This window comes from Aspergillus pseudonomiae (genome assembly GCF_009193645.1).
Source record: "Aspergillus pseudonomiae strain CBS 119388 unplaced genomic scaffold BDV37scaffold_40, whole genome shotgun sequence".
Lineage (NCBI taxonomy): Eukaryota > Fungi > Ascomycota > Eurotiomycetes > Eurotiales > Aspergillaceae > Aspergillus > Aspergillus pseudonomiae.
In genome coordinates, this window is record NW_022476032.1 from 90672 (window position 1) to 108453 (window position 17782).

General features: G+C 50.0%; 5 protein-coding genes across 5 annotated transcripts; 2 read left to right on the top strand and 3 right to left on the bottom strand.

Annotated features, from left to right (window-relative positions):
* The first annotated feature begins 2 nt into the window (after positions 1–2).
* BDV37DRAFT_142486 (FAD-dependent oxidoreductase) lies at positions 3–1907 on the top strand. The gene is made up of 2 exons (XM_032078853.1): positions 3–1194; positions 1252–1907. The coding sequence occupies exons 1-2, from the start codon at positions 223–225 to the stop codon at positions 1633–1635; spliced, it is 1356 nt and encodes a 451-aa protein (XP_031940686.1). The 5' UTR covers positions 3–222; the 3' UTR covers positions 1636–1907.
* On the bottom strand, positions 1908–5072 carry BDV37DRAFT_143522 (uncharacterized protein). The gene is made up of 3 exons (XM_032078857.1): positions 4084–5072; positions 3975–4022; positions 1908–3900 (listed from the first exon to the last, which is right to left on the bottom strand). Exons 1-3 carry the CDS (start codon positions 4919–4921, stop codon positions 2180–2182), a joined length of 2607 nt encoding a protein of 868 aa, XP_031940687.1. The 5' UTR covers positions 4922–5072; the 3' UTR covers positions 1908–2179.
* Positions 5073–6796: 1724 nt separating this feature from the next.
* On the top strand, positions 6797–7211 carry BDV37DRAFT_250386 (uncharacterized protein). The gene has a single exon (XM_032082178.1). It carries the CDS (start codon positions 6820–6822, stop codon positions 7054–7056), a length of 237 nt encoding a protein of 78 aa, XP_031940688.1. The 5' UTR covers positions 6797–6819; the 3' UTR covers positions 7057–7211.
* A 531-nt stretch (positions 7212–7742) lies between these two features.
* BDV37DRAFT_272139 (uncharacterized protein) lies at positions 7743–12443 on the bottom strand (the record flags this gene model as incomplete). Its single annotated transcript, XM_032084823.1, has 5 exons — positions 7743–8552; positions 8822–8878; positions 9963–12070; positions 12157–12284; positions 12346–12443. The coding sequence occupies 5 exons, from the start codon at positions 12441–12443 to the stop codon at positions 7743–7745; spliced, it is 3201 nt and encodes a 1066-aa protein (XP_031940689.1).
* An 817-nt stretch (positions 12444–13260) lies between these two features.
* On the bottom strand, positions 13261–17009 carry BDV37DRAFT_250390 (NPA1/URB1 family protein). The gene is made up of 5 exons (XM_032082179.1): positions 16850–17009; positions 15012–16787; positions 14161–14960; positions 13774–14100; positions 13261–13723 (listed from the first exon to the last, which is right to left on the bottom strand). Exons 1-5 carry the CDS (start codon positions 16995–16997, stop codon positions 13406–13408), a joined length of 3369 nt encoding a protein of 1122 aa, XP_031940690.1. The 5' UTR covers positions 16998–17009; the 3' UTR covers positions 13261–13405.
* Between the last annotated feature and the right edge of the window lie 773 nt (positions 17010–17782).

Genomic DNA, 17782 nt, shown 5'->3' on the forward strand with positions numbered 1-17782 from the left:
GTAAAAAAATTAATTAATTGGACACTAAACCATTGACCAGTGTAACGATGTGCATACAAACGAAACATCATGAACCGAACTACAGGGCAAATCACTGCCCCTGTGTGACCTCTCCGACCGATTTATCCTCGCTCTGAACCTCTCTTTTCCTACCACTTTCCGACGACAGTGTGTCTGTCGGCCTCTACAAGCAAAGAACGAAGCAACAACGGGTTCCCCACAATGCCGAGCGATATTCTCGTCGTCGGTGCTGGCGTTGCTGGTCTCGCCAGTGCCATTGCCCTCTCCAACGAGCTCGCCCCCGTTGTTCCTGGATTGAAAATCACAGTATACGATGGCGCATCTGAGCTCACCACGTCCGGCGGCGCCATCAGTTTGACACCGGTCGCTCAGAGGTATCTCGACGAGTTAGGGGTCTTAGCCGAGTTGAATCTGATGGGCGACCAGGCTGGCATTGAAGTGGATGCCATTGATCTATTTTCCGTGCGCTCCGGTCGCCGTTTGGGCCCCCTCCGATTTACCGACGAGAACGGACATGGTTACGGTGGTTATAAGGGTCGTCGGGTGTTGCGCAGCGCTTTGTCGGAAGCCATGCTGGCAGTGGCTCGCAAGCTGCGGAATGTGTCGGTTCACTACGATAAAAAGCTCGTTGGAGGAAGCACAACGCCGGAGAACGTCACATTGCACTTCGAAGATGGTTCAACCGCCACAGGGGACTTGGTTTTGGGATGCGATGGGGTTCACTCGGCGACACGGACAAAAATCGTAGATCCCGGCAACCGATCTGAATATACCGGTGTCTCTTTCATACAAAGCATGGCCGACGCCCGGAACTTTTCCGCATCGATGCCCTTCACTCAAACCGCGGTACACCTCGCCCGGCATAGCTCGCTCCTGACGAGCTACTGCGACACAAAACATGAGAAACTCTTTGTGGCGGCAGTCGTCCGCGTGAGCGAACACCTGATTGAGAAATACCAAGCAATGTCGGGAACGGACCTGGCGGCACAGAAGAACATGCGGATGTCAATGCGTTACCTGGTCCGGGCGCAGTTCGGCATGTCAAGCCTACCGTACATCCGCGAGATCATTGACCGAACTGAGGATTGGATGCTATACCCTGTGTATCAGGTTCGCCAACGAGGGAAATGGCACATGGATCGGATACTTTTACTCGGCGATGCCGCGCACGCTGTAAGTTTCTTCATTTCCAACGGCATTGTGTTCGTCACAAAACTAATACAAATCCAGATGCCTCCGCGCGATGAATCGGCGGCGTATGCTGTAGAGGACGCGATCATATTTTCCAAACTCTTGGCTCAGAACCCCGAGTGCCAGCTGATCACATTGTTTGAAGAATATGAAGAGCTTCGGCGAGGACTAGTCAACAAGGCATTCGATGCGTCACGCAGGCTGTGGCAAAGTGACCTTGACAAGGGCCTCTTTCCCGGGCAGACTCGCGATCTGATGTCTCCTGTCCACCTTCCACCCGACAGCTGTGTTGGAAGGCGTGCCACACAGCCGATAGCCAAGAGGAATCTACCTGCTCCAACCCACGAGAGCTTCTCAGATCTGTCCGTATACTCATTGACCAGCGATCTCGGGCGGACTGTCGACGCAACGAACGGCAGTTAGCACCGATCACTTGAGAGGAGAGCATCTTGCGTTATTTGCAACCCTTTCTTCCACTATTCTTTCGCATTTTGGTGTTCGCCTTAAAAGAGATTCCCATTTAACCGTACATGTTTTATTCACATAGTACGGCGTCACTTCACTAGCTGCTTTTAATCAGTGTTTTTCGGTGCCGTCTTATATTATTCACTTTATGATACCTTGTCTAATACTATAAACCTCACTTACTTTCTCATATTCCTTTCATTTCATATCCCATCTATGTCCTTTCTTCCCGTTAAACATATATGTACTTGATTTTCTAGGAGGGTCGATGGCCTACTCTTTCCGTTTTAGTGCTCACCCTTCGCTGCTTCTTGTTCACTGAGCGGATCTGAGCACGCTCTGAGCAGCCTGAGGCGATCACTGAGCACGGGGTGAGCGGGAGACCGAGTGCCCTGAGCGAGTAACCTTAATAAACTGCACCCCAACTACTTATCACCCCTTTGCCCGCTTCTTCACTCGCAGTCCACCCTTGCGAGCGTACTATAGATACAATGGCATGCTCTCACACTAACTGATCCAGTAAAATGTAGGCCCGACTCTCAGCCATGACACCGACGTCAATGCAGGGTTCCTTCTCCACTTCCACGACCGGTTCCTCCCCATCGGAAATATCACTCTCTCGTAGGGTGCTGGATGCGCTCGTCTCAGCTGAAGCTTCGGCCAAACGCCCGAACGACTCGTTCACCCGTTCTAGCATCGTCGGCACATCAACCGATGACGGGGTGCTGGATGGGCTCGGCCTCATTAAAGCGGAAACCAAATCGTTCTCTACCTCATCGACACGTCTCTCCCACATGGCAACATTAGTCCCTGGCACAGTTTCCCGCAGGAAGTCGGTCAGCCCGCCGACCATCTCGACTGAGCTAGATTGCTTTTCGGACGAAAATTTAACACAGGGCTGACGGATTCTCATAAACGAGTATTGTAAGAAGGTGGTGTCGTCGCTATCCCGGCAACTTCGGTCTCGTCGATCCACAAGAACAACCCAGTCCCCAGGGGGGATATCCCCGAGTCGAACTTTGGACGGGTCGTCAGGGGTGAGCTCGTCGTCGAAAAATCCGGCGGGGATGGGTCTCACGCCCAATGGATCTGGCGATGACCGGAGCGGCGATGGTGGCGGCGGTCTCCGCCCCGGAGACCAGCCGTGCTTGCGGCGGTGTTGCTCGCTGTCGTCGTCCATGGAAGCGAGCGACGAGAAAGCCCCATGATATGCCACTCGCAAGATGGCCTTGTCGGGATCTGAATACGGACCCAACGCCCGGAGGTATCCTAGGAATCGGATGGCGAAGACCTCGGCGGTTAGCCCGGTATTGTCTATGGAGTAGTAGCTGCTGTACCCAGGACGAGCACAGTAGACGTGCCGGTCTGCGGTTGCGTCTGGGATGTCCTTGCGCAGGGGACCCAGAAACGTGAACAGGTGGATCATGGGAAAGATTTGTGCGCCTAAGGTAAAGCTGGAATCCGATCGTATCGTCGAGGAGGATGTGAGAAGTCTGCGACGGCGTAAACCAGTTAAGAATACAGAGGTCGAATGGATGGTTTTCGGCCGGAGCCACTCCCAGTCTTCTTCTGACGCCCTCCCCCACAGCTGCAGCAGCTGCGAGCAGAAACGAGCCGAGACCTCGTCGTGAGTCCGGTCCGGTTGCTGCAAGAAGCAGAGCTGCTGCAGGCCTGTGGACTGCGCCAGGGCCACAGCAGGATCAACGAGGTCTGACTCCCCCTCTTCCTCATCTCCCACCCACGCATCGACGCAGAGGCTGAGCGCAGATGCACCCCGAAGCTCATCCGATGTAACAGCGACCGCAATCACGCGAGGCGGCAGGTTGCCAAACGACACCCAGTTGAGGTGACTGCATTCAGTGTATGCCACGCGCAGAACATGGCTGGAGATCGTGGAGGGACCGAGCCTGTTAGGCACCTCTTCGAGTCGCTGCCGCAGCCTCTCACTAAACGGGACCAGCATTTGAAGGTGAGCAAGCGCTTGTTTCTCGAGGCGAGGGGATACGGGCTCCTGGGTGAGAAGCAGCAGATCATCAATAGTGCGGTCTATATCCACTGGGACAGTTTGTGGCGGTTCTTCTGATATGGTCACGCTCGAGGCTCTCCTAGTCGATCTATCCTCTTTTGCGCGGTCCATGGACCCATGTCGCGGCGGTTCGTCTACTATAGTGTAGCCTACCATGGATCGGGGGATGGACCTGGCTTTATTTGACGGTGTGAAGTCTGTCGGAGGTTAGCAAATGCGGTCGATATGGGTTTAAATGGGACAGAACATTTCAAAACGCGAGAGAGAACACTTTTTGAAGATGCTTGAGCCGGAGCCTCCAGCTCTGGCGGCCAGATGTCTACCATTCCTCGTTAGTGCCTGCAAAACCTTCCGGAACCCACTGGCGTGAACAGACGTACAATCCAATGCTGCCGCATCAGCCAGCGGCTTCTCCTCCAGTCGGAGGATACTGGGGTGGTCTTCCAGGTCCGACCATCTGTAATACTTCCCTGCCCACTGAGAAATCGATAACAGCACTCGAGGCCGCGGGCTCACAAGTATAACATCCGGCTCCTTTTCTGGCTGGGGGTCTTCGACAGGATCCCAGCCGAAGCACTTGTCGCGGGACTGAACCTCAGCCATGTAGTCCACGGGGAACGCAACAATGCCGTACTTGACACCACTGTCGAGGTCGGAGATGTCAACGACGACCAGGCCATATTCAGCGCAGTCCGCCCGAAATACCGTTGATAGGGGCTGGAACTGGACGTCGCTGGGGTGGGTGGCGTCAGCAGGACGATCGTCGCGCAACAACGCCAGCAAAACGCAGGTCGCGGTGAAGGGAAACCGGCTGAGGCCATCATCACGCCACGGCAGCGGGGGCTGTTGTTGCACTGGCTCCCGACGTCGGTTCCAGGGCACGAACGGTGGCTGCGCAGTATCGGGCACGCTGGGCCGCTCATGCGGCGGAGGCTCGTGGTGCCCCGGAGACCGACGATACCAGTCCTGCGCGAGTGCTCTCTCCGCCTCCAGCGGCGCGCGGTTCGCGGGATCCGAAAGAACGTCGATCAACGCGAGGGTGTCAGTTACCATATGGTGCACTCGGGGCCAGGATGAGGCCATGTTGTGTTCGTCGTGGTGCTGGCGGTAGGCCACGGCCAGGGAGCGGCTGGCGCCGCCGGGGCCGACATTTGCGACGACGGCGAAGATGAAGGAGCGGGGGGTTCTGGAGTAGAGAGTCGTGTATTCCCAATGCATCGTATTATTTGAGCCACTATTCTTTGAGCAACGAGGAAATAAGAAAGAGAACAGGCGTCAGTCCAGCGGCGCGGTTAGGAGCAAAGGAGGGGCTGGCCTTGGCCAAGGTCACTATCAACGACCACAGCAAGCCATTGCGGCCACTCTACAACAAATTATCAAGGAATTCAAGGATCCATCTGACTTTCTGTCCCTGGAGACCAGCATAATGTAGCTAGAGAGACGTGTTTTTGTCTAACCCTCTATCGAACACCGACTAAGTAGAGGAGTACGCATAGGAAAGCTATGGACATTACATCAACATGAGCAATCCGGTTCGCCCCTTCGATGTGATGGAAGGGAGGGTGCATACTTCTATCTCTTGCAAGCGTTGCTCATACTTTATAGGCAATACTTTATCGGTAAAGTATATCGACAACTGTAGCGTAGATGCCGTTCGTGCCTCAGGCAGGAACTTCCTACGTAGGTAACGCCATGATCCTCGTTTCATAGTCGCCCAGGCGTCTTAAGAACTAACACCTATGCGACCGTTGATCATAGTGACCATATGATGAAATCGTATGGTTCACTGTGTTATTGTGGAGCTGCCGCTGCGAGGAGTCTTCTATTTTTCCAGAGTCTTTGTACACTCTATATCCGCATCACATTCTCTACCCTTGCGCAATGTCAAAGAGATCAAGCAGATCGGATACCACTTAAGTATTGGCCTGAACCTTTCTTACAACGAAGCTCTTGGGTTTACGTGTTCAGTCCGAGCCCCTACGTAACCTGCTAGATTAGTGTTGAAGAGCAGTTGTTACATAGTCATAGAGCGGCCTAGTATCAGAACAGTAAGTAGGCCACATAAGGGCCTCCCGAGTCCCGAGCCATAGTTCAGTTCGCTGGTCCGGATTAGAACATACAGTTCTCCAATAAATAAGAAGTAGCGTAATTTGGAAGGCCCTGGAGTCCATACTTTACTGAAAGACGAGAGATCAGGATACTTTAAAATAATATTAATTATCCAGCTACTCAAGCTCTGTGAGATTCCTTTGAGTGTACCCCGAACATACGACTAAAGGGCTTATATGGACGCATGCTAGGAAAACGGCCGACGAGATAGCGAGGTTTTTTGCGTCCGAATAGGCATCAAATACTGTTATTTACTCCGAGCTGGTTACTGGTGACTCTCCGTTGTAGAAAGCTAGTCCATGCAAAACTCTCTCTCTGCAGGGCCGATGGGCCGCAAGGACCGGGTGTCAACTTGTGGGGAGACGAGATTAGTACCTATGTGTGTATCTTCGGTCAATCGAGCCAGTGACATCAATGCAGGGAGCTCCGGCCGCTAGAGTTGCGAGAAATACTCAGTGAACGACCCCCTGAGCGCCCTCTTTAAAGAAAATCAAGTGTGTATAGTGACATACATTTGGTCTCTTCTTAACTCTTAGACATAGAAATCACTTATTACAAATCCTTAACTACTGTGTCGCATCTTCATACTCTACTACAATCTTACAATAACTTTCACATATTCCTTTCACTTCAAATCCCATCTATACTCTTGCATTCCATCTAAACCCACCCATTCAATTTCTTCTTATCTCTTGGACATATAAACCACTTCTTACTGACCCTCAACTACCCCGTCCATCCCCTACAGCCCTCTCAACCTCCACTTCTCTTTACTGAACAGCTTCATAGCGTAAACACATACATAGAATTTTATATACTCCTGCCATATCCTTTTGATATTGATAGTGCATGATTAACGAAAAGTGACATCACTGACATCACGGGAACCTAATCAGCCCTTCAAAACCTGAAAGATGTCTACACCCATCTCGTAGACAGAAGATACCAACAATATGGCATTGCCATCACGTCGAACGATCTCTACAGAGGAAAAAAATCACCCAATCATGTCTATCCACACACACACACACACACTGCCAGCGAATACCTCGCAAATAGTCGGAACCACGGCAGCAGCCGGAATAAAGAAGCGTCTTTTAGAGGAGATCAAGCAAGGCAATGAGGGTTTTTACTTACTAGTGGCCAGTGTCGCTCCTGAAATCGTCGAAAGGTCAATACAGAATCGAGGAATATTCGGCTGTACGTGCCGAATCACATACGACGGCAGACACCCGACGAAATGATCCTCAAAAATCCCATCTGGGCCAAGGCCACCAGAGGGTGACTATGTCTCCGATAGAACAATATTTGTCTCCATGGCAAACGACATTTGGGATGTGCCAATCTAGAGGGCTATGATGATTCAGTCTAAGAGTCTGGATGGGCTTTTTCATTCAACTCGATTCCGTTGAAGGGGCATATTGTGTAGGGGGAGCTTGGTTTTCAATACTATTACTGCTTTATCTGGAAATTTGTTGCGATCATTCGATAATAATCAAGCTGACTCTGAATACATTGGATCATAGTCCATCTCATTGGCTATTTCTTGATTCATCTCGAAGATATCTTTTAAATTGGCCAGTTGTCATTACTGAACAAAGGGATAGTAAGAAATGGACGTATTAGCAGAAATAGACAATGTTTTAAACACAGTAAGGCAGTCAAGGCTGTACAATACCATTTTGAGTCAGAACAACCTGATATTCACCCGGCATGAGTATGCTCAACGGAACGTTTCGTTTCCCATCAGTAAGTCAATCTGAGACACAACGGCCATTTGAAGAGAAGAAACAAACCACACAACACCAGGAATAAAAGTACAGTACATAGAATCCGCGGGCGACGGAATAAAGGAGACGAAAGAGAAAGCTAATACAAGAGATTTTGTACAAGAACTACCCGGGAAACGAAGCATTTCACACATCAGTAATCACTCAAAGTGCACAACAGGCCTAGGCCCCAAGCAACGACGCCGGCCATCAGCCCTACCGCCCTGAACCAAGGCAGGAGAAGGGATCCTCAAAGGCAGCGGGAAAGCAAGAGGAAGCAACGGAGTCTCTCCAGCACCCAACGAATGAAACGACACCCTCACCTCCTCCATCTCACCCTCCCTCGCGCTCTCTCCACCCTCCGTCAAAAACTCTTCAACATCAGTGTCTGCCTCATCCGTGTCCGCACCCCCATCCACCCCCTGGTACCTAGAACTAACCACATGCGAGACACGATTAGTAGATTGACGAATCCACATCTGCGAATTGACTCCTATTTCCTGTGTCTGCTCCAGCTGCCCGTGGTGGTTGTCGCGGATGTTCTCCTTATCTTCATGGTGAGAGGAGTAGGTAGTAAAGCTGGACATGAAACCGGGATGGTTCTCCAGATGCGAGTCATCCAGGTCCTCGTAGATCTCGAAGAAATGGGAGGGACGAGCGATGTAGGAGTAAACCGGGCGTATGCCTATGTCGTCGCTGCTCGAGTTGGCGTAGACTTCAGCATCCGTGTCGGTGTCCAGATCCATCTCTTCTTCGTTGATGGCCGTGGTCGAGGCGCTGGTTGAGCTGTGGGTTTCTGGGTCGGTGTCATCGGCGTCGGAGAGTATCTCTTGGTCGTGGTGGGTGATGCGCTTGATCGCGATGTCGAGATAGGTGCGATCATGGTCATCCTCGAGGTCTGACTCAGAATGATTCAGAGCTTTGAGTTTCTTGCATGGTCGGGGGTGGTGAGGCTGTTCTGGGGTGATATTCTCGTCAATGTCAGAGGCTGAGTCTAGTTCCCCGTGCTTGCGGACTTTGGGGTTGGCGATTGTCGCTGTTTGAACATTGTCGTGCTTGATTGAGTCTGTGGCGGACTGGGTGGATAGTCGCTTTGACTCACGGCGGGAGGCGGTTGCCTGTTGGGGTTTTTTTTTTCTCTCGTTATTCTTCATTAATAAAAAACAATTGAGGTTTCTCTGGATCCGAGATTTCGTATGATGTGTATCGAGTATGAATTCGAGGAAGAGGAAGCACTCACATATTGATCGATGTCCAAGCAGAGCTCGAAGTCGACCTCGTCCATCATATCGCCAAGCTGTGAAGAACATATCCGTTAGCCATTTCGCTTTGTATTAACCCATTTGAGCCCCGGATGGGCTTCTTTTCTCCATCATTATCCAGAAAGCGTGGATGTCGATTACAAGTTGAAGCGTCGACGCCCCTGCGTCTATAGCTTATTGTGGGGTTTCTAGCCTTTTAATTTGTTAGAGATACACTCTAGTAGTGTAATAGGATGAATAGAATGAAAAGCTTACCTTTTTCGCTTGGTTGAATGTAGGGCTGTGGTGAAAGCTGTAGGTATAAAGTAAAAAGTGACCAAAAGGGAAAATGGAGCAAGGGGGTTTGAAGATCCGCTGACACGTTGGAATAAAAACTTTACTTACCTTTGGATTGGGCGCCATGGTAACCTATAGTTACTTTGTATCGTGGAATACTAATCGCGAAATATTGAAGTGATATATGTGCACTATGCTGTCGGTGGAAGGGAATTGTATAGTGTGCAAAAATGGTAAAGCAGTGCATCGCGAAATGGCATGCCCTACTATTCACTGAACAAGATGAAACACTAGCTGACAAGTCTTTGAGAGTGCCCTTCACTGACCAGAACAGCTTAAGTTATGAAATTCACAGCCAATCACTTTTGCATTGGCCCAACAGAATCAAAGACTCAGTATACAGCGAGCGAGAATTTTACGGATAGGAACCTTCATTCATGTAATAGATTGATTGCAAGTATCCAGTCATCTGGTTAAGCAAGTATAGTGTGTACGATCTATCCTGTCAGATCACATACTCCACTAAAGATTGTTCAATCCACCTATTACTTTCATTTAGATCAGCCTAGAAATGGAGCTGCAGTAGCAACCTCATTCACATTCCTTCGACACTCTCGGGGCATATGGTAGGAGATTTCAATCGATCAAAGCCAGTCCTTGCTACGCACTGACGGAGGGCACCAGGGAAAGCAACACATAAATTTGGGATACATATCAAATTTGGCAAAAAAAACCAGCCTGGTAAGCCAGCAACAATCCCACCATATGCCACGCGAGTTTTGTATCAAGCAAGGAGCCCGGCTATATCCCTATGTCTGTTTATCTGAACTGGCCCGGACCTACCATGCCACCCCGAGCGTCTCCGGCGCCGACTTGTCCAAACATATCCAATAGGTGCCGAGATGAATGTGGAGGCCCCTGTGGACCGGGGTTACCGTCGAAAGGACCTTGACCGCCATGGCCAAGACCCATCAGGGCTTCGGCATTGGGTGGCATAGGCGGGAAGCCAGACGGCGGAGGGCCATTCATATAACCCGGAGGAGGCATCATACCCGGGGGAGGCGGGAATCCCGCAGATCCATTGCCGCCTGCACCACGTGGGAAGGGTTGGCGCTCACCGAGCGGTGGAACATTGCCATGCATTGGCATCATATTGGACATGAAGTTAGGGTTGACGCCACGTGTTGGAGTAGGAATACCCGGTGGAGGAGCGAGAGGACCGGGGCCACCGCCCTGCTGTGGAGGAAGCTGGTGGCCGGCCCATCCAGGAGGTGGCAAGTGTTCAAAGCCTGGCGGTCTCTGAACGCCCATTCCAGGTAGACCTTGACCTTGAGGAGCCCGACTTCCACCCGGGGTGATGGGAACTTGGCCACCCTGAGGGAACGGCATATCCTCAAAGTAACCCATCGGAGGCCCATTCGCGGGTCGTCGCCGAAGCTGATCAGGTTCCGCTCGCTGCATATTAGCGATCGCGGGATCGTCGATGAAGTTAGGAGCCTTTGGTGCAGATGCAAGCCCTGGAGGGGGTGGCAGCATTTCTGGCATATTGATCATACCAGGAGCGGCGCCGGCGCTTTGTGGTTGACCATGATTACCTTGAGCCTGATTTGTAACAGGAGTGACACGGACTTGCTGCATTAGGCGGAGTAGATGTTCCCGTTCTCGGGATTGGGGATCCATAGCAGGGCCAGCACTCCGCATAGAGCTCTCCTGAATCAGCATGGGGTCTGGCCGCTTCATCTGCTCGTGGGAGGGAGATGAGATAGCGCTCTGGACAGATTCTGCTTGGGGAAGAGATGGAGGCCGATTGGCTTGCACGGTATCGTTGTGGGGTGTAGCATTGCGCGACTTGCTCCCTCCGAGCATCTGAAGAATACGCTGAAACCCTTCCTGGTCAGCATCAGTAGTTGATGGCTGGACAGTAGGAGACTTGTTCTCCAGCTGCGAATCAGTCTCTTTTGCCGGACTGCCGGGGGGCGGACTAAACAACCCAGCAAAACGAGAAGATTTGAAAGGCTTCCCCGGAATATTTTCTTTCTTAGGTGTAGCTTGACTGACTATGGGGGCCTCTAAAGGTGAGGAGGTCGCGATTTCCTGAGGAGATTTAGAGTCACCCAGAAGCCCAAAAAAGCGTTCCATGGCTGTGTCTGATTGGAACGGTGTGCCGCTGCTGCTGAAGATTTCACCGTCTGTAGGTCTGGGCTCTGACTTCTGGGCCGGAGTTGATTCCGCGGGCGTCTCTTTCTTCTCCTCTACAGGAGCCTGAGAAGATCCCGCCTTCATCCTTTCTTTCCAACGTTCGAAGTCTTCCTGGGTGTGCACCCTTCGGGGCTCTTCCTTATCATTAGAATCCAACCACTCAGGATCCTGTTCAAATTTGGCACCTCGGGTCCAATCCCGGTCAGCACCGTGCCGGTCTCTGCGCCAGTCTCGGCTCCGTATCGGGGTCTTTTCTTCCTCAGGCTCGGGGCCGTCCTGATTGCCGTCATCACGGAACCAACTTCCTTCATGTCGGGCACGCCCCGGCTGGCCATCTCTTCGAGGAAAGAATCGACCATCCTTATCTTTTCCTCCCCGTTCATGATTCGGAGTCTGTTGGTCGCGGTCCCGATTGAAATCACGAGATTCCCACCGATCAAAGTCTCCGTTACGTCTTGGCTTTCTCTCTTGTTCTTCCTGGCCAAAGGTGCGACGGGGACGACCGGTGTTCCAGTCATCTCTGTCCCCACGACGAGGGGTGAAAGGGTCCGACTTTCCGTCACGTCGGTCGAAATTACTATCACCACCTTCCCTATCCTTGAAGAACTTGCCGCGGAAATTTAACCGGTCATTCTTGATGTCATCCGAATCAGGTTGTCTGGATGGCCGTTCGGTAGCATCTATCGAGCCCTTACCCGGTATGCGAGATGCGGACGCAAATGCGGTCTTTGGTGGCCCAAGAATAATATCCTCTACAAGGAATTAACAAGTTCCCCAGTTAGCGATGAATTCATAGGACAGTCGATCCCGGCACATAAGATAATGCTCTTATATTTACCTGAATTCGAATTGCGGGAGACATGACGAGCCTCGAAGATGCTCGGTCGTCGAGGTGTCGTCTCATTTGGATTATTAGGATCGCGGGTGCCGGTGGTTTTTCTCTGCGTCGTTGGGTCGGGTATCGGACTAGTTTAACATCAGTCATGTCAGTCTCCGGATCATAAGTGCAATCACAAGAATCCCTTACCCCATCCAATCTTCTATCGGAGGTAAGTTCGCAGGCCTAGCAACCAGGGGCGACGAGCGTAGCCATAACAGCTCATCAATCTGGTAACGTCGCGCCATGAGGATGGCTGAAGTGTGTGTGATGTTATCGGCAGATCGTTAGAACGTTCTCATTGGTTCTCAAGGATCAAGAGGCGGGAGCTGGAGCAAGTCGCAGGGAACGTAGGAGTAGAAGGGGGAGAGCGTGTGTGTGTAGTCCGGGGTAACGGTCCTTGTGTAATGGAGGGTGCGGTGTAGAGAGGAGCAGTGAAGCAAAGCCACTTGCTAGTGGCAAGATTGGCGGAGTCTCTCAATCGGTGTCAACTCGGGGGACTCGATGAGGGGCAAAGGGGATTCCGTTGTCAAAGCAAAAGGGTTTTCTCTGGCAGTTGAGAATGTAGCTAACTATGGTTGCGGAAGCCGATTAGAAGGTGGGAAATAATGGGCGACACGGCCGATGGAAAGTAGGTAGTAGGTAAATGATGGGGGTTGTGGTGGTGAGTGGTTTCAACGGAGAGCGCCCGATCTGAACTTGTGGCCGCAAAACGTTTGTTTCCACCGTCGGCCTCAGGCTCTTAGGACTCGACTGCCCAATGGGGAAAGTCACTTTGCACACCAACAACAACAACGACCAGCATCAGCAAGCGCAAAGCAGTCTAGAATTTCTGTCCCTCATTCTTTTATGCACAACAGTCACAATTTTCTCTTATAAAATGCTAGTACGTGATCATAGAAAACGTCATTCACCGCTATTCACTCCTATTACTGCTACTGGTCCTGCTTTGGCGAACGAAGCTCATTCACTCGTATATATTTGTATGAAATGACATTCATCATCATGACAACTTAAGACCTGGAACCACACAATCATCATAATTGCCAAATAAATACACTACTACTATATATGTATACATTTAGAGAATGGCAGCAAAAGGATAAAAACAAAGAAGGAAAAGAGAAAATCCTCAGAAACCCTGGGAAAGTGTCTAGCATTATGTCTAGAGGAGAAAAGGATGTACACCCTCTCCTAAACGATTAAGCATCTACACTGCAATGTTTTCGACAACCTGTGCTACAGATCCTCCACTCCATTTCATGACCCGATCCTGTTCCGAGGATTCATACAAAGAAGACGCCATGGCTGTCAAAGTTGGCACCTCCTTACCACCCAATGCTGGAATTTGGCTTTGGATCCAGCTGACAATACCAGCCCGGGTAATCAAGGTTGTGCTACCCTGGACTTGTGTCGAGCGATACAGTAGGTGCAAAATCTTCCGCTTGGATGGAAGGCTAGGGCCGGGTGATTCATAAAAAGACAGTGCTCGTTCAAATACATTTGCGCGGCGGTAGATTCCCATATCCTATAAGCTCGTTAATCATGTTTCCTACGGTTGATGGCACGGTGGCTTACAGTCTCTGTGCGAAGGCCTTTGATAAGTAGATCCAGGAGCCAATTCGTCTCCTCGAAGTAGCCATCATCTAGTTCGGGTTCGTGCAACAGGATCTTGTCAATCCAATACGATGGAATCTTCTCTGGTTCCCAAGAAGGTGCCTTCTGGAGGAACTTGTTGACTTTTCCATAGAGTTTATGCATTGGATTGACGAGAACCGCGAGGCAATTGGAAGCACACTCCCCCACAATCCATGGAACGGGCGAATCCAGACCAATCTGCTTCACCGTCTCTAGAAGTTCACCGGTGAGAAGGAACACCGACCTCCACTCGGCATAATTAGATTCCTGGTATTGTGAGCGATGTATATTCTCCACTTAGCCATCATAGGGAAAGTATCAACTTACTCGAATCTTGGACATAAATCGCGTTATGTTGGCGAATGCTTGTCTTCTGACTTCTTCATGTTCTGAGCACAGGCAGAGAATCAGGTCTGCCACCTTGCCTTGCTCGACGGAAATCTCGATGTCATCCTTCTCCCATCTATGCAATGCATTGTGAGTTGTGCCTTCCGTGGGTAATGTACCGAAGATCTCCTCCAAGTCCACGGTTGACTTCTCATTATTCGAATGTGAGGCTGTCGGTTGTGTGGTACTAGACTCTCGTCTCTTACTATCCTGATTTGGTCCCTCTTCGGTATCTTTCAATGCCTTCTTTAGAGTCGACTTGGTGCGCTTATTCTCAGTGGCTGCTACCAAAGTGTCCCGGGCAGCTTTTAACGCTTTCGAGTCTTCCCCGGAGCCTTTCAAGTTCCCAAGAGTTTTAGCAATCCATGCACCAATAGCACTTTCTGCATCACCTCCAGACTTGACAATAAATGGCCACTGCTCATAAATAGCAGATACGATAGGGCTGATTGGTTTTGATACATCCTCACACAGCGACCCAAGCAGGTCTTGGTAGTGCACCGGTTTTTTCGCTACCCGACAAACACAATTATCGAAAAAGGATAACTGATGGTGGAGGCTGTCAGAGTCGGACGCCCCAAAACTGGATAAGAGTGACATAAAGGAGCTCGGGCCTTGCAAAATCGAGTTCTCGATAAGCACAGTCTTCAGCAGGACCTCAATGTCTCTGAGAGAACCACGAGATGATGCCCCTACTACAACCTTGAGAATCGACGTGAATGCAGAGAATTGCATTGACCCTAAAGCCATATTAGCAGAACGCTCAGAGCGATATTTTACGAGGTACTTACCAGGTTTTTGCCACCAGCGCATCGATGCGGATTGCTGTGCGATCTTTAGGATGCTACCCAACTGAGCAAGCAACGATTCCGAGTCTTCCTCGCTAGGATTTGACTCATCCAGGCGTTTCAAGATATCAACCAAAACGAGAGAAACATCGAAAGTTTCTTCGAATGCCACATCAGGCACGATTTCATAGAAACACGAAAGCAGTTCGGCCACAGCTTCTTGCTGCCGCAGATCCTCCTTGGCAGTTTTCTTATATAGTGACACAACATCTTTCATTGCGGGACACCGACGACAGAACTCCGCGATTAATTTGCCTTTGGCCTGAGTCCAAAATGATTGACTGACACCATGATCTGAATTAAAAAGACGAATAACCTTTCGCAGTTTGTTGAAAGAGATTGTCAAAATCCGAACCGCAAACAAAGTAATTACCTCCGCGTTTAAATTCAGGCAGCGGGTTAAGGTTTTCTGGGTAAGCGGGCGAGGTAGGATGTTCTCGATCACTACTGATACGGGAGGTGGCATAGAAGGCAATTTATCCTTCCAACCAAAGTTCGTTGGCACAGGCAAACTGACTGTGGAGAAAAGAAGCGCAGACTCAGCCATCCACGATGATGTAGGCTTCGGGTCTGAAACAAACATTGTTTTCTTTGTGAAGAAATCGGCAACAAGCTCCGGTGCCTCTTTAAAAATGGCTACCAGAAGCTCGATCTGCAGGCTGTCTGCGTCTGGACGAAGAGTCTGAGCGAGGTATGATAATATCCCGTTACGAACAGGCACAGACTCTCGATATTTGTCGACGTATACTGCGGAATCAAGTCCCAAGTCGATCGATGTGTCTTCCTCGCCCGGCAAGGACTCCGGGTCACTTCCGTTGGGGTACCAGCTCGTCTCCGAGAGTAAGACACCATGACTAGAGTTAGTGCAGACATTCATCAGGATCTTATGGACCTCACTGGCGATAGATACGCCAGTAGGATTGGGCTCCTCAGACTCCCTGTCGTAGCCATAGAGCGTCACAAGCTTCTCCAAGTTCCCTCGGTTGAAAAACTTCGTCTTCGCATTCCTGGAAAGGGAAGTATCTTGCATAATATCCCTCTCAATGGCCTTGATGATATCCAAAACAGTATCTCGAGTATCTTTTCTTACATACTCCAAGAACGCTCTGATGACCTTGTGCTGTTCGATTATATCACTCTTCGCACTAGCATGCTGGAACCTCAAGTTTGCCAGAACATATCGTTGAGCATTCCGTCGGAGAGTCGACTTCTGACTGTCGTCTGAAGCCTCCTCTAATTGAGATTTGTTCGGAGTTAAAAACACTTCTATGCGTTTAAAAGTGATATACCGCACAGCGTAGACATGCCGTGCAACAGCACCTCCGTCAAAGCTGACGATTTCAGTAAGGAGACGAAGACAGGGTGAGATCAAATGCTCCTTGGATTTCGTTGCTGTCAAGCCGCGGTTAAAAAACCTGAGTTGTTCCTTTTTCAGCAAAAACTTGCATAGAGCCAATCCAAAGTCCCGGAAATCCAGGTTAGTAGATACCGTCTTAATAAAAAGAGCCAAAACGGACGGGACCACAGTCAGCAAGGACTCATTATTGTTACTATCTGCAAAATTCCAAGTTTGAATTAGATCTGGAAAGCAAGAAGGCTCCTCTTCATGCGAGATCTGCGAGTCGCAATAGGCTTTGAGGATACGGAATTTCTTGGCTTTTTCGCCCTCGTTCTCAACTTGCCCAGTCGCGAGAAGAAACTCTTTGAATTTCCTGATGCCTAGTGTTACTAGATGAGTATGGTTCTACACAGAACATACAAAATGGTAATAGCGTACTGACCTTGTTTGACCTCATTGACATTCTGTTGGAAGGTTAAAAGATTGCGTAGTTGCCCGTGAGACGTTATGTCCGTAGAGGCTTCATTTTCCTGCGCAGAATCCACCTTCCTCCTCTTATTCCTGTGGAGCTGATCATCATGAGGAGGCATTTTTGCGCGTGAGTGATCTCCTGATTAAATTTGGAGACTCGAAACGCAGAGAGATGGGATTGAAGTTATGTAAAGCTCAGTTCCCGTCAAAATTTTGCGGTACCTGATTGGCTGCCAGTGGCTCCAGTCACGGAATGAGCGAAGAAACTTAAAGGAAGTCATGATAGTTACTAGTCCAAATGCGGATTAGCGGGATTGCATCCATTGCTGTATACTGGCAGTTTGAACTTCATCTAGATGGACTGGATTGGCTAAGAAGCACACCATAGTATTTTACCGCTTGAGCAGAAAAGCCATTAGGTTCCAAATAATTTCAGCCGACGGATAAATTCATCCGCTGACTCGGGAAAGTATTCTCATCCATCGAATCTATTCAAAATAGAATTCCTTTATAAAATTGCAAAAGATTCTGTTAGAACAGTGTCGTTTTTTACAAAACGTCTGTATCGTGCTTTATACTATCTGAATACAACGTTAAACACCACAGTATGCTCTCAATACCAAGCGCAGCGAGGGGGCAGTCAACAAAAAATATACTTCAATCGGGGTATTGCTGTAGAAGGGTACCTGTTGTAGTTACCCAAACAATGGGGACATGACATGATGAGATTAGAAGTTGTACAAGGTTAACCCCAAGTTCCTCCACCGCCTCCTCTACCTTGACGCCTCTGTGCAGATAGACGCCAATCATCCTCACCCGCAAAGCGGTTGTGTAGGGGTTGGATACGCTCGGCCTTCTTACGCTTCGACAAGCGGTCAGTGGGAGCGACCTTGAAGAAGGTCGG